Here is a 24221-nt window from a genome sequence, read left to right as displayed (position 1 = left end):
GAGACAAGAAGATAGAATAAGTATGGTTTCTTGTGCTTAAGGACTTGACCAACTAAAGAATATTTTTCACATCACATTTCAGATTACTCTAGGTCAAGAATTAGAATTTAAGGTTGGATTAAAAGCTGCATGTTTTAATATATGAGAAAAATCTCACAATTTTCCCAATTTGTTCCCTCATATTAATAAGTATTCTGAAACTTCAAAGAACTAAATTTAGCCAATTATTTGATATTTCTGAGATCATGAAAAATATGAATATTTTGTGCTTGATTTTATATTAGGGAAAATTACTCTTAAGATTTTTTTTTAAGGTAAAAGTGATGTTCTTAATAGTTAAGTAGAGTCATTTGAAACAAAAAATTGATGTTCTATAAGTTGGTTTTGTATATGCTTTATTTTAAGTCAGTTAGTCTTACTCTGTAAGTAGCATATGCATATATACTCATTGTAAAAAAAGTGACATGGAAGTACATAGAGTAAATAATGAGCCTCTTTCTTTACATCCCCTCCCCATATTTATTTAACAATTTTAAAAGATTTGTATCTTGAATATTGAGAAGTCACATGAGGAGAATCCCTTGGTCTTTGTTTTTATGTTCAATATAAACACTAAGTATTTGGTGATTATATATTTGCTTACATTTTTTTTCTGCAGAGAATATGAAACAGGTGTCAAAATGACATCCAGATTTGGGAAAACATACAGTAGGAAAGGAGGAAATGGCAGTTCAAAATTTGATGAAGTCTTTTCCAACAAACGGACCACCCTTAGCACAAAATGGGGAGAGACCACATTTATGGCCAAATTAGGGCAGAAGAGGCCCAATTTCAAACCAGATATCCAAGAAATTCCGAAGAAACCTAAGGTGGAAGAAGAAAATCCTGGTGATCCTTTTGGATTTGATAGTGATGATGAGTCTCTACCAGTTTCTTCAAAGAATTTAGCCCAGGGTAAGGGTTTTTCTTATTCAGAAACTAGTGAAGCTGCTCAGTTGGAAGATGTCACTTCTGTACTTGAAGCTAATAGCAAAATTAGTCATGCAGTGGATGAAGACAGTGCTGTATCTGATAAATGCTTACATTTGGAGGATACTTCACTTGAGAACACAAACCGAATCTTAGAAGATGATGCAAGCAAAAGTAGCTGTGCGAAATTAATGACTTTAGGTAAGTTTTGATTTTCTTTATTGTGAGCCAGAGAACTTTGTGAAAACTAGTTAAAGATTTTAAATTCTAAAATACTATACTTCTTGGGTTTCTTTCTGCATTTATGATTAATGAGGACTACAGATAATTTTGTAGAAGAGGTTTAAGAAAGCAATTGGGGGTTGAAATTTTACAAAACAACTGGATAATGTTTCCCGACTGTTACTGATTTTGGGAGCAGTCTCATAAATCCCTAACTCCAGTTTCAATAAGAAATGTGTCTTTTTGTCATGTTAAGATTACACAGTATCTCATTTCTATTCCTGTGGAGGATTTGGATGGTTACTGATAATGAACATGAGATGAGCATTTACAATGAGGCTTAGGTTTAGGAGTGTTAGGTTTTCTTCCAAAACTAGTTTAGAAAGATTAAGGAGGTGTTGAGTACAAATGTTGAAGAATTGAATTTCATTGTAAATTGAGATTAATGTTTGTAGTCTGTTCTGCACAGGTAGCAATTTGTATTAATAGATTTTAATCCACAAAATTAGATGTATTTTTAAAATGTTAATTTGTAAATCTGGCATCTAGTGCTCATTCCTAAACAATATATTTTATCAGTCGTACCCCTACTTTTGTAAAGGATTTGAGACTTAAAATTGATAAAAGTGCAATGAACTAAAAAACTGAAGGGCTAAGATTGGAGGTGGCAGGGGAGACAGCATACGCCTTATCAGCAATTGGACAAGGATGCCACTGTAGTTGAAAGCAAACCTTAGTTCTTGACTTCTTGGCAAAATTTAGTAATATATAAGGTTATATAAATCTCACATTTTGAAAAGTTGAACACAGAACTTTCTTAGTACTCAGTTCTTAAGAGGAATTTATTCTTTGGAGGTTTTTAATATTGGGGGGCCTCAAACAGTATGATGAAAGCCTTGCAGAGTTTTTAGTGAAAATGCTGAATCTTTTTTCACTCTTTTTTTCTCACTCTTGGATGAGAGGATGAGCCAGCTGTTATTGTCATTCCCTTCATCCTCCTGGTTAATTCTGATTTGGCTGTCCTTATGCTTTGCTCATGTTTTTCCTGAAGCACTATTCATAACTTAGGTTAACTTTTCAGAAAAAAGCAGAGCATAAAAGCTGTTCCCAAAATCAGCTCCTAAAAATAGTATAATCGAGTTGAAATGAACTTTTATATAAAGATTTTATTTATTTTTAGAGAGAGGAGAAGGGAGGAAGAAAGAGAGGAAAAGAAACTGATCACTGATCAGTTGCTTCTTGCAAGCGCACTGACTGGGACAGGACCTGCAACCAGGTGTGTGCGCTGACCAGAAATCGAACTGGGGCCCTTTCACTTTGTGGGAAGATGCCCAACCAACTGAGCCACACCAGTCAGGGCGAGCCAAAATGAACTTTTAAACTCAGCTCTTCTCATTTTCAGTTTGAGCCATTCTCAGGCTCAAAGAGGTCAAGTGACTATCCAAGGTTAGCTAATAGGAAAAAAGGGATGAGATTATGTATTGATTTTTTTTTTTTTTCAGCATGTTGAGCAGCTACTCTGTGTTTTCCACTGTTCTCAGGTTCTTGGAATGTTGTTTCACTTTAGTTTCTAGTGTTCTTACTGTCATATCTTGTTCTCCTTCGACAGGTGACCCACAGTATGGGGCAAATAGTCTGGAAGATGAGGCTAGGGAAGTGGTAAAACTGGTTAAGGAACGCAGCTGTCTTTTGGAGAATAATAGGGACCCATCATTGGCAGGCAGAAGGTAACAAGAAGATGAATGTTTATGTACAGGAAGAACAGGAAAGTTAAATATGCAGAGGCAGCAACTGCATATATTCCTTTGCTGATGTTACATCTATAATATGAGGGGGGATCCCCCAAAAATGGAATTTTCTTCTGGAGGGCGGGTCCCTTGTAGTACAGGCTTCCCCGATAGGTGAGTGTTCTCGGGACTCACCTCTGTCAGTGTACCAGCTGGTGGTGGTGTGAGAGGCTGTGTTTGATTTCAGTGAATTTTTGGAAGACTTTCAGTGAGTGTGCCTGTTTCATGGTGGGTGATTTATGAGTGCACCGGCCCACACCATGCTGAGTGTTCAGTGGTTTTTGACCAAAAACGGCATGAGTCTGGTGCTCCGCCCTCCCTATTCACTGGATCTAGCCCCCCTGGTAGACCTAGCCCCCCTAGTAGTCGACTGTTTTTGTTTCCCTGATGAAAAAAGTCCTCAAAGGGAAACATTTTGCCTATGTGGAATACGTGAAACAAAAAACAGCAGAGGCACTAAAAGGCATCAACATTGAGGAGTTCAAAAACTGTTCTGAGCATTGGAAAACACCTTGGTAGGTATACTGTATCAAATGGAGAGTACTTCGAAGATGACCGGTTTAAATGTGTAAGAATAAACACACACAAAATTTTTTTTTTATTATTTTCAGGGAGTAGGGAGGGGAGGGAGAAAGAAAGGGAGAGAAATATCAATCAGTTGCCTCCCACATGCCCCCAACTGGGAATGTGGCCTGCAACCCAGGCATGTGCCCTGACTGGGAATCAAACCAGTGACCTTTTGGCTTGCAGGCCAGTGCTTGATCCACTGAGCCACACCAGCCAAGGCCAATATTTTATAAATAAATTCTGGGTGTTTTTTGGTCCCCCTCACCCCCCACCCGGCTTGTGTATGTATTGTATATGTCCAAACTGCTATTTGAAGTTGTTTGGTGGGAATTGGAAGCAGTTTTCTATAGAAAGGAGATACTAACTTTCTAGGCTGATGCAGCTAAATTGTATTTAGTTTTGGTGCTGATACTGTGGCCTCACTGGGAATCCGAACTCCATTATAATGGGCTTTTGAGTAGAAAATGTATACTAAAATACACAAATAAATGTTAAAGAACATCTTGTCCCTATTTCCTCCTTCACAAGGCACCCATATAGCACTGTGAATATTTTGTTTTTATCACCTCTCCTTTGGCCTACCAGAGCTGCAGCATCTCAGGCAGCGCCCTGTGGGATAAAGAGGGAACTTTGAGGGAGTGCTTTTAAATCTCATGGTAGTCTTCCTAAATTGCGCTTACAAAACGTAAGTTTGTATTTTTACAAGTTGGTTACAGTTCTGGGAATATTTATATGTTACGACCTTTTTTCCCTTTGCTTCTGCCTTTAAAATTTGGTTTCCCTGTGTCTGAACTCTTTCTTGAGTTATGCCTGTCAGATTGTCATTGCCTGTACTCTCATTCAGAAAGCCTTCTAAATTTTATAGAATTTTAGAAACCCAAACTTAAGTTTTTGATAAAAGGAATCTCTCTAAATCTAAAGTGGTTCCTAACCTTTTTTCTTTTTTTTTTTTAAGAAATTTTATTTATTTTTAGAGAGAGGAGAAGGGAGGGAGAAAGAGAGAGAACATTAATGTGAGAGTTAATGCACCCCATCCAAGGACCAAATCCGAGATCCAGGGCTGTGCCCTTACTGCGAATCAAACTGAACCTTTTGCTTTGTGGGATGACATGCAGCCAACTGAGCCACACCAGTCAGGGCTCCTAACCTTTTTTGAATTGGAGATCCTTAGAGAATGATAAAACTTTGGGCTTAAGATAAAAAGTGCTTGTACATCTACTTATGTCATAGAAACCTCTGAAGTCCTTTGCAGGTCATGTTGAGGTGTTTTATTTGAGAACCTTTGAGAAATTTTATGATAAGCTTACTCAGAGAAAGTTCCTGCTCATTCAGACCATTTTTCACTGTATTCCCACCTTAGTGGAGTAGTTAGAGTAGTCCCGCCTTATCTGATGGGGATACAGTCTAAGACCTCTGGTGGATTCCTGAAACCATAGGTAGTACCAAACCCTATATATACTATTTTTTCCTAAACACACCTACCTATGATAAAGTTTAACATAAAAATGAGGAATAGTAAGAGGTCAATGACAATAATAAACGGGAACAATTATAATAACGTTCTGTAATAAAAGTTACCTGAATGGCTTTGGGGTCATTAAGTAAAGTAAGGTTTACTTGAAACAAAAGCATTATACCCTGACAGTCATTTGATCCTGAAAAAGGCTACTAAGGGACTAACAGATGGGTGGTCATACAAAGTGTGGACATGCTGGACAAAGGGGTGATTCATGTCCTGGCAGGCTGGAGTGGGATGGCGAGATATTTTATCATGCTACTCATAATGGCACACAGTATAAAACTTATGACTTGTTTATTTATTTCTCCATTTAATAATTTTGGATCCTGATTGACAGTGGACAGTTCAAACCTTTGAAAATGAAATTGCATGTAAAGTGTGTGGGGTGTGCTTTTGTACATCACATTGGTGTAAAGGATTTATTCAAGTTTAAACTTATTATATCATTTCTTCTGGCCTTAAGTTTTAAAGTGATATCTGTAGGGGAGTTTGTGATTAATTTTTAGGTACTATTACAATTCTTTTAAATATTTTATACTGGATAATACTTTCCAAAATTGTGACTTATATGAAGCAGAAACTCAGAATGATGAAGTCATGATAAAACATAATGGTTGCCATTTTCCAAATAGGTGCTTGATGGGTAAGGGAATAAGAAGATTACAAACTGAGTGAGAACTGCAAGGAATAATTGAGTTAGTAAAATTATTTAAAACAACAAAACTAAGCTAAAAACTTAACCAGCTTAAGTGGTTGTCAGTATATGGCAAATCTTATTTCATCTGTTGTACACACTATTTACACCTCCCATCCTCTAGCCCCTGCTGATTCAGGGTTTCCTATTTTATTTATAAATACTTTAGTTGCAGTTGCCATTAAGCTGTGAGTTCTCAAACAAGTGTGCCACTTAAAAATGACTGTTGACAGGACCTAAAGCCTTGCCCCTTTAAGAGATCTTAGAACATTCTTAGTGTAGAATCTGGAGCTGTGTGCATTAAGGGAAAAAGAAATCTTTTCTTGCCTTTTATGTAAGGCTACTTCCATTTCCATCTGTGCTTTCTGCTCTAGATTTTTAATCTGGAGTCTAGAATAAAGTGTGCAAAGACTTACATTTCTATTTGGCACACTTTTCTTGCCAGCCAGCTGGGATTCAGTCTACACATCCTGCCAAATATTGAGATAACTACTGCATAGTCTCTTAATTAGCATGACTGATTTTGTAGCCAGTAAATTTTTTCCCATTTGCTTAAAGCCGTATGAATATTTGTGTAAGCTAGAGGGATGTTACTGTCAGGAAGTTAAGAACTTTGATTTAGAATTGAGGATGATTTTTAAAAAGGGAAATGATTTTTCTATTTCTGAAAGCTTAAAGTAGGACAGGCTCTTGTGCCCTGAGATCACATTGTCATCAGATTGGAGAAAGTACAGGTGATTAATGAGGATTATTAAAGAATTCTGAAAGTATAGTATCAGTAAGAGTTACTTGCCTTAATTTACTTATTGAACATATTTGTTGTATAAAGCATACGTAAGTCATACCTAAAATCATTTTTTAAGAGAAATTGCTAAGACTCGGCCATCAAAGAGAATGAAATCTTACCATTTGCTACAGCATGGGATGGACTTGGAGGGTTATTCTAAGTTGAAATAAGTCAGTCAGAGAAAGACAAATAGTGTATGATTTTACTTATATGTGGAGTCTAAATAACAAAATAAATGAACAAACAAAATTGAAACAGATTCATAGGTACAGAGAACAGACTAATGGTTGCCCAAGCAGTGGGGTTGAGGGACTTGGGTGAAAGGTGAAGGGATAAAGAAGTTACAAATTGGTAGTTAAAAAATAGATATGGGGAAGTAAAGTACAAAGTACAAAATACGGTGAATATATGGTGCCAAATGGGGTACTGCAAATATTGGGGGAGTACTTTATGAAGTGTATGATTGTATGACCACTGTGTTGTAAACCTGAAGCTAATATAAAATAATATTGAATGTAATAAAAAAGTTAAAAAAAAAAACAGAGAAGTGGGTAAGATTCCTATTGTTTGTCAAGTTCCTACTTTGTGCTGAGCCCTTTATGTATCAATTGATTCTTAATCACAACTATATAAGGCAGGCTTTACTCCCATTTTATGGAGGGTAAGGCATAGTTCAGAGAGGCTGAATAACTTGAAACTATTAAGTGGAAGATCTGGGAAACATCCAAAGTGTTCTTTTCATACAGTGCTGCTGTATTCTGATGTAAATACACTTTTATCATATTTAAAGTAACAGACGGTCACTGTATGATCAGTTTTGTCTTGATGTTGGAAATACCTTTATTTTGACAAAGAACAAATTATGGATTCTCTCCATTTAAACAATTCTTTAAAAAAGATTTTATTTTTTTAGAGAGGGGGAAGGGAGGGAGGAAGAAGGAGAGGATTGGTTACCTCTCACACACCCCTAACTGGAGACCTGGCCCAAAACCCAGGCATGTGCCCTAACTGGGAATCAAACCGGCAACCTTCCGGTTTGCAGGCTGGCACTCAGTCCACTGAGCCACACCAGCCAGGGCTATTTAAGTAATTTTAAAAATAATAAAAATGATGGCCAAACTATTTATAATACTTGGTGAATAAAACTGACTTTATTTTTATAGATAAGTATATTTTACTTTTTAATTTTTTGTGCTGTATACAAATGAAAATTCAATACAGAAATTCTGAAAGAGGCACTGTAATTTTTTTTTTAATCCTCATGTGAGAATATGTTTATTCATTTTTAGCGAGAGAGAGACAGACAGACAGACAGACACACACACACCCCCCTACCAGGGATCAACCTGAAACCTAGATATGTGCCCTGACGGGATTGAACCTGCAACCTTTTAGTGTACGGGATGGCTCTCCAACTAACTGAGCCACCCAGCCAGGGCAGCATTGTAATTTTAATTAAATTTTGTTTTAAAGTAGAACTTTTAATTTCTTGTAAAAGATCGTCTTTAGTAAAAGGATCATTCTTAGGGCTTGAGTAATAACAAAAGTGCAGGTGACAACACATTTTTGTATAGTTGTTGATGCCTTCCAGAAGATTTTTCCATATGTAGACCATATTAGAATTTAGAGCAGGATGATGCATCATAAGTTTTCCTGGTGTAGCCACTGACTCTTTAGGAACCAGTCCTCAACTTTTCCAGGGCCCTGAAGGTAGAAGAGTATGAATTTGCTCATTAGAAGGTCTGATGGAGGCTTTCTTTCCAAACATCCAGTTCTTATTTGGTGCCCTTTTTATCAGGGGGTCCTCAACCTCCAGGCCTCCAACTAGTATTTGTCCCTGGCTTGCTAGGAACTGGGCTGCACAGCAGGAGAACAGGAGAGCGAGTGAAGCTCCCTCCAGGACCAGATAGTGCTTATTCCCATTCTAATGTGCAGGACAGAGATTGAATAAAAAATGAGGAATGTTCTGAAAATTATAGAAAAATGTAGGTTGCTCTGAGTGTGTGTATGTGAGCTTACTGGGAGGATGAAAGATAAGATTATTTATGGATAGAAGCGTTTTTTTTCCTCCTATACAATGACAGAAGTTACCTCTGAAAGGGAGAACGTAGGGCAGGGATAGTATGGGGGCTACAGCGGGGAGGCAAAGTGTTCAATCATGTTGCAGAAAGTTGAAGAAGGACCTGTCTAAAGAGAGGATTTCTGGACATGATTGGGGCCTAAATTGAAGTTTGTCACTAAAAACTTGTCACTAGTCTACTCACTTTATGAGTGAATGTGTCCCCTTCCCCCAGTAGGTCCTATTAGCCAGAACCTGCACAGAATATAGAATAATGGATAGGATAATTAGAATTATCCTGAATTGGCATTTTGTCTGACAAGATATGGAATGAGCAGCTATGGAAGAAAGAGAATTTAGAATATTTCCCAGAGAGTGATGAAAGTGATGGACTTGGGGGACAAAATGTTCACCGACTAAACAAGCCTGGTGGATAAGAGACGGGAGAGAGTGGGTCAGTATACAGAGTCTTATTAAATAAAATTTAAGAATGGGTTTAATGGAACAAGCAAATTGGATAGTTGGTAGGTTGTGATTTTAAAGTTGGTTCTTTAATTTTAATGCTTAAGAAGTGAAACCTTTTAGGACGTAAGTTCCTGATGAAATTGTGAGAACTAGTGGCTGAGATGGAACGTGGCAGACTGTTGATAGGAAGTTAAAGAACTGGGAGGTCTGGAGGGTTGGGATTTGGTGGAATTCAGGATGATAGCAAAACTGGCATGGAGAGGTAGATTATAAATCTTGTGTAAAATCCTTAAACAAATGAAGACTAAAGAGGTTTAGTGACAGGTGTGGGAAAGATTGGAGGGTAACGAGCTGAGTGGAACAAACCTCAAAAGAACAGGCTTTTCTTTTGAGGGTGGCAGAGTAATAGTTTAATAAAACTATTAAGTAAGTTCTGGAGAGCCAGCATACCATCGATGCCAAAACATTCTTAGTTAGGTTTCAGCTATGACAGGGAAGTGGGAGAGGGAATGAGCCCCTGAGTTACATGTGAGTATGCTGATGACTCAGGGTCAGATCCTCTGAACTTAAGAGGTGGGTGGTGGTGGTGGGTTGTTGGATTACAGGATTGGAAAGACATACTGATGCATTTTGAGTATTAGAGTACAGGAGAAGGTAGATGTCATGATGTGGTTACATTTTGGATCATGAGCCAGAGAAATGGATGAGTGGCATTATGGCTGTAGAACGAAATTTTTCTAGAGCAGTTTTCAACTGCTCTAAAACTTTATAACCCTTTGTTTATAAATCATCTGAACAGTCTTGAAAACTGTCCCCACTTCATATATTTACCCCCTTTCCCAATACATTTTTAAAGTTTGCATTTTGATTTATTAGTCAAGGTCCAGCTGGAAGCAGATGTCATGCTCCTATTAGTCTCAGACCAGAAAGATTAATTTATAAAGAGATTTACAGAGATGTGGAAGGAATGTTAGATAAAGCAAACCCGATGGTGCCTTGGCCTTGGTTAGCTGCAGTGAAGCTGGTGTCCCCCATTTTGATGGGGACAAAGGATTAGCTGAGCCATGTAGAGGAAGCTCCCTTCTATAGAAGGGCCTTATAAGGAAAGCACTAGAGGAAGGAGTAAAATACCCGAACCTAAACTCTTCTCTTCCTTTGTCCTGCTGGGGCCTCTCAAGGCTTGAGCCCATGGAAGCCTGAGGGTAGAGAAACTCTTTGATATATAGGTCATCCTCCTAGGGCTCAGATTAGGGTGGGGAGTGGATCTGGAAGGACAAGTGCAAGATACCTGGTATATTATCTAAAATAAGGACCTAAACGCCAAATTATGAAGTTCTATGTAAATGTATACAATTACGTATTCACTGTCAAAAGATAGAATAATAGACTATTTCCATAACCTCAAAAGTTCCTCTGTGGTCAGCCCCTTCTGCCTCCAACTTGTTGGATCCACTGATCTATTTTTTGTTCCTGTAGTTTTTCTTTTCCAAACTGTCATATTCATGAGCTCATTTAGCATGCAGTCTTAACAGTCTGGCTTTTTTCATTTAACATAATGCTTTTAAAGAGTATTCCGTGTTGTTGCATCATTAGTTCATTCTTTTTTGTTACTGAGTAGTACTGCATTGTGCATTTGTCCCATAATCCATTCACTAGTTGAAAGACATTTAGATTGTGTTCAGTTTTTGGCCATTATGAACGAAGCTGCTATAAACATTCAGATTTAGGTTTTTGTGTAGACATGTCCTCATTTCTCTTGGGTAAGTAGTAAGGTGTGTGATTGCTGGTCATGAACTTAAATGCTTGCAAAGGTTATAATTTCCTGTAAATATAGACTTTTAAAAATAAAACTATCATAGTGATTTCTTTTAACCTTTTTATTGTAAAATTAAACAGATGCAGAAAACCACACAATATAATATGTAAAAATGTTTAGCTTAATGAATTATTTATAAGAGCAACACCCTTGTACCCACCACCCAGGTCAAGAAACAGAATTATTTCAGCTACTCCAGAGGTTCTTCCATGTGACTCACTCTTTTACCACCAAATAACTGTTCTCCTCTCTTTTTTTATGATCTCCTTGATTGCAAATGCCATAACAATTTACTGTTCACTTTCATATATTAAAAAATAAAAATTTTTAAAAAGATTTTTATTTATTTTTAGACAGAGGAAGGGAGGGAGAAAGAGGGAGAGAAACATCACTGTGTACCTCTCATGCACACCACACTGGCGACCCGGCCTGCAACCCAGGAATGTGCCCTGACTGGGAATTGAACCGGTGACCCTTTGGTTCGCAGAGCAACGCTCAGTCCACTGAGTCACACCAGCCAGTGCTAAAAAAATAAAGTTCTATAACAGCCAGATTTATAACACCCCTTTTCTTTTTTGAAATTGTATTTCTGTCCTACTTCCTCTTCAGAATTTTATACTAATGAATATATGTTTAGTCTTTTATTGGTAATTTCTTCATAAATCTTTGTACAAAATATATGTATTTATATTTAAACTTCTAAGAATGTTCTATGATTAAAATGCTCTAGGTATTAAAAATTCTTCTAGATTTTTATGGCCACAATTACTAGTACATAGTTGATCAGATGTGAATGTTACACATTTTAAAGGAAATCTATTGGAAATGTACCTCTTAATGACATAGTGGGGATCTTTCCTTTTAGTTCATATGTATGTGGATGAATATCATTGTTAGAATAACAAAAGCTTTGGCATCCATCTATGTTTTTTTGTCTATATACTGTCAAGAGACCATATGGATAAAAATAATGGGCAGAGTTTTGTTATAGCAGTTTCTATTTGGAAAGCAGTAATTAGGAAACATCTGACATGCAGAGGATTTGTTCCCTAGACATTAGTTATTCAGTTATTCAAAACAAGTCAATAATATATCACGTTATTCTCTATAAATCATGCTCCAGAGTTCGAGCAGTGTACCATAGTACCATTTGAAAAATAGGTGAATGATAGTCTGTTTTTCATAATGTGGAAGAATGATTAATTCCCAGTGGTGGTTTGTGGACCAGAGTACTGTGAAGTTGAGGATATAGAAGTGAATTTCCTTAAAACTTAATTGTTTGTATATGAGGTCTGTCCAGAAAAAGTCCAGCCATTGTTATTGTAATGAGAACTGTTTTGTGTGACATCAGGGTAACCTGGCAGTCACGGAAGAGTGCACTACAATGCTCATGTGTCAATGACAACAACTTCACTGCACTAGTCAGCGGGGGCGGTAGACACCATTGAGTGAGCACATGTACTGTGTGGCCACCACATTCAAGATGGCTGAGTGTAGAGCAACGAATGTGCGTCAGATTTTGTGTTAAGCTTGAACATTCCGTCATGGAACTTATTCAGATGATTCAGAAAGCCACAGCTATGGGCAGCTTCATCACTGACAACGCGCCTGCTGTGTATCACGTCTTGTACAGAGCTTTTTGGCACAGCATCAAATCCCCCAGGTGAATCAGCCCCCACTACAGCCCAGATTTGGCGCCCTGGGACTTCTGGCTTTTCCCAAAACTAAAATCACCTTTGAAAGGGAAGAGATTTCAGACTTTCAGTGAGATCCAGGAAAAGACGACAGGGCAGCTGAAGGCAGTTGGGAAAACTGTGTGAGGTCCCAAGGTGCCTATTTGGAAGGGGACTGAGGCATCCTTGTCCTATGTACAATGTTTCCTGTATCTTGTGTCTTCTTCAATACATGTCTTTTTTGTATCACATGGCTGGGTATGTTTTGGACAGACCTTTTTGGAAGGTGTTATGTAACTCTAAGGGTCTGAGGGATATGAGGATCTAATTTAAAGAGTTATTTGCCACGTAGAAGTAGGCCTACGGGTTGAGGAGCTGCTGGGATATGTGTTGTGCTTCTTATTGTGTCGGTGAGCAGAGATGGGTAGCTTGAGCCAGAGGCCACAGACATGGGTGGGCTGTGGCAGTTGGCAGTAAGGTGCTCAACAGGCTATTTGGTTGTGGGGTTGAGGGGAGGTGGAGTTGACTGTGTAGTAGATCAGCTGAGTAGCACTTTTGAACTTTTGTGTTTCTTTATCCTTAAAATTACATGTAAAATTTGTGTTTCATAGGTATGCTTTATAAGCATATATAAAAAATATAAAAATGTTTTAAATTACCAGTTGAAATGTTTAGCATTTTTAAAAGTACTTACTGCCTTTCAAATCTTTGAGTAAAACTGATCCATTGCAGAAGATGTCTGGGTTTTTCCTTTGGTTTTTTAGGTGCCTCTAATAAAAAGCCACATATCTTTGTTGAAAGTGCAAAAAGTCAGCTCCTTTCCACAGCATCAAATAATTTCTTACGTAAATTTTCAGTCTTTAATGTGCATAGCATCACATCTTTGTATCCTTAACTCACACACATCACACAAATGGGAGCATGATTCTGTGTGTAATACATACTATATATAGTATGCATACACTGGTATATATACACTACACATAGTATGTATATGTTTAGTATATATACACACTATATGTAGTGTGTGTGTATATATATAGTATTGTGCCTTTAAAAAACACTTTAGGAAAGATTTTTAAGATGTGCACTTACTTGTATTTTTAGATCTACCTTGTTCTTGTTTTTTAGCAGCTTCATGGTTTTCCATTGTATGGATGGACCTTGTACCTTTAAACTAGTCTCTTAGGGATATTTTGGCTATTTTTAATCCTTTCCTATTAAGAAATGAATGCTACACTGCTTATTTCTACTTACATTTTTGAAGCATTAGGCTTCAGTGTAGGAGATGTTTCTAGAAGTGGAATTGCAAGGATATACTTTTTTTTTCTTTTTTCTCCTCATCCTGTTAGACTGGACTTGCCAACTGAAAAGTAGAAAATGTTTATTTTGGGGGCTTAATTTTTAAATTTTAGGATATGTACATTTTTTTTTTTAATTTAAAGTTTTTATTTGGGGCTTCCCAGCCCTTTTTCCCAGTCACCCCTGGGATGACCATTTATTGATCTCTTTCAGCCTTTCTGGTATATGTTGTGCACATCCAAGCAATTACATTGTGTGTGTGTAGTTAAATCCACAAAATGATAACATGCTCTTTTGTACCTTGCTCTTGCACTTAATGTATATTGGGGGTATATCTCTATCAGTATATAAAAATTTTATTCCTGGTATCCCTTCATGTTTTACTTAAAGTAGTCCTGCATGGTGTGTCAGTTTCTGTATGTGCTATAAATTCCTTAACTGGTTCCTTGTTGATGTCAGACTTTGGAGTTGCTTTTAATGTTTTTGTGTTAATTTTTAAGTTGCTTTATTTTTCAAACACCACTTAATAACTGTGTGACCATCAGCCAGTAACTTAAGTCTATTGTCCCTCATCTTTAGAATGGAGTACAGGCTCGTATTTCCTTATCTGAAACTTTTGGAGCAAGATTTGTTTTGGAATTTAGGATTATTTTGGAATATAGAAAATATATACATTTTACATTAACAATCCATCAGGGTCTGAAGTGGCACTCAAAGACAGTGTTTCTTCATAAAAGTATCATCCTAATAGGATAAATGCTATTAGGTAAGATATTTTGCTTCAGAATTCATTATAAGAAAACATTTGGTTCTGAGAATTTTTTGGATGTTGGAATTGCAGATAAAAGCTTATGAACCTGTAAATAGTACCTTCCTCAGATGGTTGCTATGAGATCAAATGAATTAATAGGAAGTATTTAGAACAGTACCAGGAACATGCTGATGGTGTAGTAAACATAAGTGTGGCTCAACTTTGTTTTACCTGGGTTTTCCCCCTAATTTTATTGAGATATAATTGACATATAATGTTGTGAACTTCAATTTTTAATTGTGAATGAAAGAGGATCTTTTCATAAGTTATTCATTTCTATTTCTTCTGTTAATTGCCTTTTTATATCTCTAGCTTTTTCTACTGGGATGTTGGATTTATTGATGTGTATAAATTCTTCATATATTTTAAGGAAGTTAGTGTTTTGTATTTTCCTAATGACCAATGAGTGCTTATTGGATATCAGTATAGTATGTTTGGTGGTGTCTTATCAGGTTTTCTGCATATTTTTAATTGGGTTGTTAATTTCTCATTGAACTTGAAAAGTTTTTTATGTATTCCGGATACAGGGCTTTTTATCATGTATTTATTATAGACATTTTCTCCAAGTCTGTGGCTTTCTCTTAACAGTGCCTTTTGCAGAGAGTTGTCACTAATTTTAATCAAGTCCCCTTTTAAAAAAAAGATTTTATTTATTTACTTTTTAGAGGGGAAGGGAGGTGGAAAGGGAGGGAGAGAAACATTGAAGCGCGAGAGATACATCAATCCGTTGCCTCTCGCACACCCCAACTTGGGGACCTGGACCACAACCCAGGCATGTACCCTGACTGCAAGTAAAACCAGTGGCTTTTTGGCTTGCAGGCCTTCACTCAGTCCACTGAGCCACACCAGCCAGGGCTAATCAAGTCCTCTTTCATCAAACATTCCTTTTATGAGAAGGGAGAGTACAATCTCTTTCCTAGGCAGCTCCTTCTTTGTTGGATAGTTCTAATTGATCTTTAATATTTTTGCTCATCAGTTCTTATATTTTCATTAATTCAATGATTTCTACACGTTGAATAATTGTTCCCCTCTTCTCAGATAGGTACTTGGGTATTTAATGTAAAAGCAGCTTACGTCCTGACTGGTGTGGCTCAGTTGGTTGGGCATTGTCCCACAAAGCGAAAGGTTGCTAGTTCCATTGCCAATCAGAGCACAAGGTTATGGTTTCGGTCCCTGATCAGAGTGCACACGAGAGGCAACCAATTGATGTTCTCTCACATGTTGATATTTTTCTCCCACTCTCCCTCCCTTCCCTTCTTGCAATCAATCAATCAATCAGTCAATCAATCCTTTAAAACTAAAAGTGCAGCTTGCACATAATGGCAGAACCCCTTTATTTTCCAAGTTATTTCATGGGTTATGATCTACAAAAACCACTTTATGATTTGTACAGCTGCCTTAGCAGAAGTTGAAGGAGGGGGGGAGAGAGAGAGAGAGAGAGAGAGAGTGAGTGTGTGTGTGTGTGTGTGTGTAAATTGAGTTTGCGAGTGGGGAGAGAAACATCGATTCACTGTTCCACTTATTTATACATTCATTGGTTGATTCTTGTATGTGCCCTGACTGGAGATTGAACCTGCAACTTTGGTGTATTGGGATGACACTCTAACCAACTGAGGTACCCCTCCAGGGCTGAAGGTTTTGTTTAAATTTAGTTCTCAGCCCATCATGTGCTATAAATTTGCCTAACATTAGATTTTTAACTTCTCATTTGGACCTCTTTTATTAATGTAAATAAAAGATTAGTGTATTTAAGTAAAAATGAAGGTCAGCAATAAAAAAGAAAGATAGTTTGTCTACTTTAGTATCTCAGATTTTTAGCAGCCATCATTATAGATAGTGTAATATACTACTACTCAGTATGGGTCTTTGGCTAATGGTTTAATTGGTAGCCTTTGCTATTGTTAGTCTCTTTTTCTTCATCTATGTAATGATGGGTTTGGTGAAAAGTGAAAGAAAATATTTTCTCTTTTTTATAAGAAGGCTGAAGGAAATATACAAGGTCTGTCTAGAAGGTATCTAACTATGTAATATGAAAAATAGACATGTATTGAAGAAGACACAAGATACAGGAAACATTGTACATAGGACAAGGATGCCTCAGTCCCCTGCCAAGTAGGCACCTTGGACCTCACACAGTTTTCCCAACTGTCTTCAGCTGCCCTGTCATCTTTTCCTGGATCTCACTGAAAGTCTGAAATCTCTTCCCTTTCAAAGGTGATTTTAGTTTTGGGAAAAGCCAGAAGTCCCAGGGCGCCAAATCTGGGCTGTAGTGGGGGCTGATTCACCTGGGGGATTTGATGCTGTGCCAAAAAGCTCTGTACAAGACGTGATACACAGCAGGCGCGTTGTCAGTGATGAAGCTGCCCATAGCTGTGGCTTTCTGAATCATCTGAATAAGTTCCATGACGGAATGTTCAAGCTTAACACAAAATCTGACGCACATTCGTTGCTCTACACTCAGCCATCTTGAATGTGGTGGCCACACAGTACATGTGCTCACTCAATGGTGTCTACCGCCCCCGCTGACTAGTGCAGTGAAGTTGTTGTCATTGACACATGAGCATTGTAGTGCACTCTTCCGTGACTGCCAGGTTACACTGATGTTGTGCATACCATTATCCTTTTAGCAATGACTGGACTTTATCTGGTCAAACCATGCATAAGTTGTTAGTGTGTGTGGGCACATGCATCCAGCTTCCAGCCTTTGTAAACATAGATACTGTTTATTTTTTTTGTTTTTTTTTAAATTTTTTTATTTTTAGAAAAGGGAAGGGAGGGAGGAGAGGAAGAGAAATATCGATCTGTATGCAAAACCAGGGACCAAACCCACGACGTAGGCATGTGCCCTGATGGACAGTGGTGTGAGCAACCTTTCACTTTTTTATTTTTATCCCCATATATTCTCTTCTGAAAATGGATTACTTTGAGGTAAATTTAGGCATTGTATTTCATATATAAATGCGATTCTTTAACAGGTAAGGACTTCAAAAAAGATAACTACAGTACTACTGTACTTATTTTGTACCTTTGCCAGTTTTTATGTTCTAAGCCTTGAAAGGCTGTTTATGGACAGTATATATAGTTCAAGAGGTACAGATGTCTTTTCATTCATCTCCATCCCTAAAGACAGCCATATCTATACATAATATAGAACGGCCTCATCCTTTTTTGTAGTTACAGTATTTAGATATGTGGCTGTATGATAATTTAGTTTTTTATTGATAGGTGTTTCTATTGTTTATGAAAGCAGAAACTAGAAAACAGTGTTGTCAGTTTCCTTGTTAATGTTATTTCATATTCATGGAAAATTTTTCTACATACTTTTAAGTAAACCTGCTTGCTTAAATTAAAGGTAAGTTTATTTCTTTGACATGTACATTTTTAATTTTAAAAAATATTACCAATGCTCTTTGTAGTGGTTGTACTAAGATATGCTTCTACAGAAATGTAGGTCTATTTTTATTGCTATGCAGTATTTCTTTGTATGAAAAGACTGCTCTATAGATTATGCTGTTAATGAATATTTAGGTTTCATTGTTTTGCAGTGATGTTGCTATGAGCATGCTACTGTTATGTTGAACCATGTGGATTGCTAATATATGATTATTTTAAAAATGGAAGTTTTATATGGTTCAGTTTAATAGGTCTTATGGTGTACATATGCATGCATTTCTCTTAGGTAAGTACTTTTTAAGTGGAGTTTCTGGGTTATATGATGTATTATGTTTAACATTTTTTTGTGGTCGTGTAGTAAATATCATGGTTTTAACTTGCATCTTTATAATAACTAAGGAATATAAGCACCTTTTAATATATTTATATTTTATGTGTTTATTGGATATCCTTTCTTATCAAGTGGTTGGTCAAATCCCTGGGTATTTTTTCACTTTTGAGTTGTAGGCATTCCTTTTACAGTCTTGATACCTCCCACTTCCACTCTGGTTTGTCTGGTAGTTCTCTTAAGTAGTGGGTATTTTTTTTTCCAGTTTGTTTCTTTTAATGTATAGATTTGCTTTTGATGAAATATCTTTTTCCTTTATGGTTAATGCTTTTGGTATCTTGTTTTTAAGAAATCCTTCTGTGCCTGAGGTCATAGAGACATACTCCTGTGTTCTAAAAGCTTTACCTTTTCTCCTTCATATGTAGGTTTCTGATTCAGCTGGATTTGTAGGAAGAACTCTTTAAGGAAATTGACTTTCTAAAAATAAAGTGAATTTCAGTTATATTTTCAGCATTTTATTTCTTTTGACAACTTTTTCTGCCATGCTGAAATATTAGATTTTATATAAATTAATATGGGTTATGAGTTTTGTATCGGAGAAGGTACTTCCTCGTTCCAGAGTAATGCATTTAAAAAAATCCTTTTTTATGCCCTGGCTGGTGTGGCTCAGTAGATTGAATTCTGGCCTGCAAGCTAAAAGGTTGAGGTTAGATGATTTCCAGTGGATTCCTGATCAGGGCACATGCCTGGGTTGCTAGCCAGGTCCCCAGTTGGGGGTGTTGTGAGGGGCAGTTGATAAGACGTTTCTCTCCCTGTATTTCTCCCCCTCCCCTAAAAAATAAATATAATCTTTAAAACATTCTCTTTCATAAAATGTATCTAGTTTCATTTTTCATGTTTTAAGACTTTGATTCATCTAGAATATATTTTCATGTTTGAGGGAAAATCCAACTATTTTTTCCCCACATATTTAAGTGCCTTTATTGAGTAATCCATCTTTTCTGTAGAGATTTGAAATTACACAATTAACATATGCTGATCCACTGCATATATTTTGCTCCTTCTCTTGTCCTTTAAACAAATGAAAAAATATATTTTAGAGTGTTTGAAAAGTTGGTAACACTATAGATGCTCTCCCTGAAAAAAGTGTGCAAACTTTTTTTTTCATAGTTCCACAAGATTTGCAGAAACTATAAAATGCTTTCATAGATCTTTGATCAAATTTCCCTTCCCACTTTTTAAATACTTCACAGAGTTCACTTCATTCACTGAAGTCTTATATCATCTCACCTCTTTAATTTCCTTTGTAAAAGTATGTATATACTCATATTATTGAAAGTACTGATAATATGTTTGTGTTTTTATTAAGGGAATTATCTCTGAGGCGTAGAGAAGTAGTATGACTTGTCAAAGTTTTACACATTTAGTTATTGGTTTAGCTTTGTGGTTCAGTCTCATGCTACTCAAAACTCCCAAATTCTCTGTAGTCTGTATTAAGATAAATTCCCTCCCTCGTGTGTTACCTAGTATAATAAAGATTGAGTAACTATCTAGTGATGCTAAAATGTAGTGAGGTCGAAAGTCATTAAGTATCTAATTGCAGATGGTGCTCAGCTAAGTCTTGTACCGAACTTTCTATATATCCAGCGTTTACCCTCTAACTTGAGGAAAAACAGTAGGCCTTAGAATGTAGTTATGGAGTTCTTGCATGAAGGTGATAGACACAGGACATAAGGGAGTTTTCTTTTTTTAAATCCTCATTCAAGGACATGCTTACTCTTTTTTTTTTTTTTTTTTGAGAAAGAGTAAAGAAGGGGGAGAAATGTTGATGTGAGAGAGAAACATCGATTGGTTGGTTGCCTCTCATACCCAAGCTTGACTGGACCGAACATGCAACCCAGGCATGCCACCTAATGGGAAATTGAACTGGTGACCTTTGGGTTTACTGGATGATGCTCCAATCCACTGAGCCACACCAGTCAAGGCACAGCATTTATTTTATATATTAGAATACTCCTGTGGAGAACTTGGACAGGTTTTCTTATAGAACTTTTTGTTGATTAAATTAGCTTTTATCTGTGTAATGTATTTCAGAAGTTTAAAAATATGTAATGTACTTAAATAATTGAACTGTAGGATTGTTTGTGCTGTATAATTGAATACATGAATAGATTATACTTACTAATACAATTTAATTGTATATCTTTTAGATACAACTTTTTCTATAGGGCTCTTTATTACTCTGTGCTTTTTTAAAAGATAGCCTCACATCTCTTACAAAAGGCAGCTTGTTTATGAGAATAGTTACTGTTAAGTAATATGGACTCTGATTTTAGGGTGAATGGGCATAATAAGTAAAGCTTGGAGTAGTAATTTTTAAGAACATGGATAATAAAGTTTATTGTTCACTTAAACTTTTTATTTTAAGTCAGAAGGCATTTGTTACATAAAATAATTAGAAACAGCCTAAATAAATTTTGTGACATTAAGACAATGGATTGTGCTACACACTTACAAATACAATGTGTTATGACATTTAGTGACATCTTACAGACCTTTGTAGAGCTAAATACTAAGCATTCCCATAGGCATTTATTACTAAATAGTTTCTTCAGCAACAGTGTAAAGTAGTCTGGGTCAGTGGCTTCCTTTTTGAACAGGTGAGGAAATTAAAGCCTTCAGGAAAGCTCCCAAAGTTAGATTTTTGCCTGAGCTCAAAAGAACTAGTTTAACCAAGGAAATAATAGTTTCCAGACTCAGTTACTAGTGGTCTTTCTACTTGTTAAAAAACAGTGGTATTATTTCTTCAGGTGTGAATTTAGACTTGGCTTCGCTGCTACTCCTTTTAAAGTATCACATGTCACCCTTACAGCGTGGCTCCGTTGGCTGGTGTGTGTGTGTGGTCCTGTAGATTGAAAGGTCACGGGTTCGATTTCTGATCAGGGCATGTGCCTAGGTTGTGGGTTTGGTTCCTGGTTGGGGTGTATAGGAGAAGGCAAACCAATTGATATTTCTCTCTCACATCGATGTTTTTCCTCTCTCCCTCCAAAACAATGGGGAAAAAAGTCCTTAGGTGAGGATAAAAAATAGTTATCAGATGTCATAGTCAGCTTTTAATTTTTGGTTTTCAGTATTTTATGCTTAGTGATAGGTACTTCTGCGGTTATGATACAATAGTTCCTTGCCTTCAGCTGGGAAATATCTAAGAATAAAACATATACCTATAATATATATGCTTTCTAAAAGTAAGTAAATACAAGTCTTAACAAGTTCAATTATATTTAAACCCATTGGGTACCTTTAACAAATGTAGGTACACTTTTATTTTTTGGCATAAACACTTGCCGGTGTTTTTCTACCAGTAGGTGCTGGGGAAATTAACCATAATATCAATTTGAATTGTATTTCCATCTCTCACTGAGAAATGTTAACAAAAATATCTCTGATAAAAATTAAAGGCAGCAAAGATGAATTTCTCAAGTACAAAATGAATAGGCAGTTTAAGATTTACTCCTCGTTGATACACATAAATAGCCACTGTAGCCACTAACTTAGGCATATCAGAGCCATTGTTTAAAAAAGAAAATTACTGAAGTTATGTGGCTTTTAATTGATTTGAAGAAAGAATGGAAAGCAGAAATAGCTAAAGAAACCAGATCTGTGATAAGTTTCTAGACAGAGTTGGGCTGCATGATGGATAGTCCTAACCCAGAGAACTACATACACATCAGAATATTTTCATTTATTGTGTTTATGCTGTTTTTATTCTACTAAATACTAAAAGTAAATAGTGTATTTACTTTAATTTAAGCATTTTTATTTGAAAAACCCATTCTACCTCTGAGGTTTGGCTGAGTCATTTATATGTCATTTTGAATTGATCCAGTTGCTTAACACTACTGAAATCTCTTGAATTTAGGATAATAATTTTAAGAGATTTGGATGCCTAGGTAAAGGTACTAGACGACATGAGAGCTGTATGTATATATATACTAAAAAGGTGGAAGGGGAAATGTCAGATATGTAAACATTAATTTCACAATTTAAATCACTGCAGTCATTTTAAGATTGATTGATTCTGTGCTTTTAATTAAATAATCCTTGTTATTTGTTAACTTACTTTGATGTTACTCGCCCTTAATCCTTTGGCTTATTTTTTATTTTTATAGATAAAATGGAGAATTTTAGTGACGAACATGAAAAGAATAGTCACCATATTTTCAAAAATGCGGAAGGCAATACTAAGAAAACTAATGCAGAAACTATAGTGGCTTCTGGATACAAAGCTGATGAAATCAAGGAAACAAATGATACTTGGAACTCCCAACTTGGAAAAAGGTCAGACTCTCCATCAGAAATATCTCTGATTAAGGGATCTGTAAGAACTGGTTTGTATGAATGGGATAATGAATTTGAAGATGTCAGATCAGAAGATTGTATCTTAAGTTTGGCTAGTGATCCTCTTTTGGAGATGAAGGATGAGGATTTAAAAAATCGATTGGAAAATCTAAATGAAGCCATTGAGGAAGAAGACATTGTGCAAAGCGTTCTTAGGCCAAGCAACTGTAGGACGTACTGTAGGGTCAATAAAACAAAATCCTCACAAGGAACATCAAATTTTGATAAGCTGTTAGATGGCACCAGTCAGGCGTTAGCCAAAGCAAACAGTGAATCAAGTAAAGATGGCCTGAATCAGGCAAAGAAAGGCAGTGTAAGTTGTGGGACCAGTTTTAGAGGGACAGTTGGACGGACTAGAGATTACACTGTTTTACATCCATCTTGCCTGTCAGTTTGTAACGTTACCATACAGGATACTATGGAACGCAGCATGGATGAGTTTACAGCATCAACTCCTGCCGATTTGGGAGAAGCTGGCCGTCTAAGGAAAAAAGCAGATATTGCAACTTCTAAGACCACTACTAGATTTCGACCTAGTAATACTAAATCCAAGAAGGATGTTAAACTTGAATTTTTTGGTTTTGAAGATCATGATGAGACAGGAGGTGATGAAGGAGGTTCTGGGAGTTCTAATTACAAAATTAAGTATTTTGGCTTCGATGATCTCAGTGAAAGTGAAGATGATGAAGATGACGACTGTCAAGTGGAAAGAAAGACAAGCAAAAAAAGAACTAAAACAGCTCCATCATCCTCCTTGCATCCTCCTCCAGAAAACAATGATAATTCCCAGGACAGTCAATCTAGTACTAATAATACAGGTAAGACTTAAAAATATTACTGTAATAAGTTCTTTTCAAGCTTAAATCAGCAGCTATGTAGTTTCCTTCTAGATACTCAATTTTAACTTATGTTTAATTTTAATAGAAGTACTGTTTAAAACAGTATTGTCCAACCTTTTGGCATCTCTGGGCCACACTGGAAAAAGAGTTGTATCGGGCTGCACGTTAAATACACAAACACTAACAAAAACTGATGAGGAAACAAAGGGTCCATGCATAATTTTTGTGATAACCGCTGGCACAGATAAGCATAAAAATGTCTTCACAATACAACCCTAATTATGCAGCAGCCCTTTTGATAATCTTTTAAAATCATCGAGCAGGTCCCAAGTTTGTGATCACTAATAAAGAAAATGTACGTATCTAAGTAATAAAATTTAGTATAAAAGTAATGTTTTAAGTAAATTTACAACTTTGTGTTGCGCTGTGTTCATAGCCATCCTGGGTCGCATGCGGCCCATGGACTGCAGGTTGGACACCCCTGGTACCTTATCCAAAGGTACAACATTTTATATGTTAATAATCAAGTTCTACATTGTAAGGAACTAATTTGTAGATTGTAGAGTCCATATTTGTTTTTTAATTCTACTGT

At 36.5% G+C, this 24221-nt stretch overlaps 1 protein-coding gene across 5 annotated transcripts in view; it reads left to right on the top strand.

The window, feature by feature from the left end:
- WAPL (WAPL cohesin release factor) overlaps nt 1–24221 on the top strand; it is a 92902-nt gene that overhangs the window by 11124 nt on the left and 57557 nt on the right. For all 5 annotated transcript variants that reach the window (XM_054580468.1, XM_054580467.1, XM_054580470.1 and 2 more), the window contains exons 2-3: nt 659–1170; nt 22562–23608. In XM_054580468.1, the coding sequence (XP_054436443.1) occupies nt 681–1170; nt 22562–23608 (1537 nt within the window). In that variant the 5' untranslated portion in view covers nt 659–680. The remainder of the gene's footprint in view (nt 1–658; nt 1171–22561; nt 23609–24221) is intronic.

The sequence above is a fragment of the Pteronotus mesoamericanus genome, unplaced genomic scaffold (assembly GCF_021234165.1).
Source record: "Pteronotus mesoamericanus isolate MK-2021 breed Mesoamerican mustached bat unplaced genomic scaffold, CSHL_Meso_final contig_59, whole genome shotgun sequence".
Lineage (NCBI taxonomy): Eukaryota > Metazoa > Chordata > Mammalia > Chiroptera > Mormoopidae > Pteronotus > Pteronotus mesoamericanus.
Note: the sequence above shows the minus strand (reverse complement) of the source record. Positions and strands in the feature narration are given on the sequence as shown.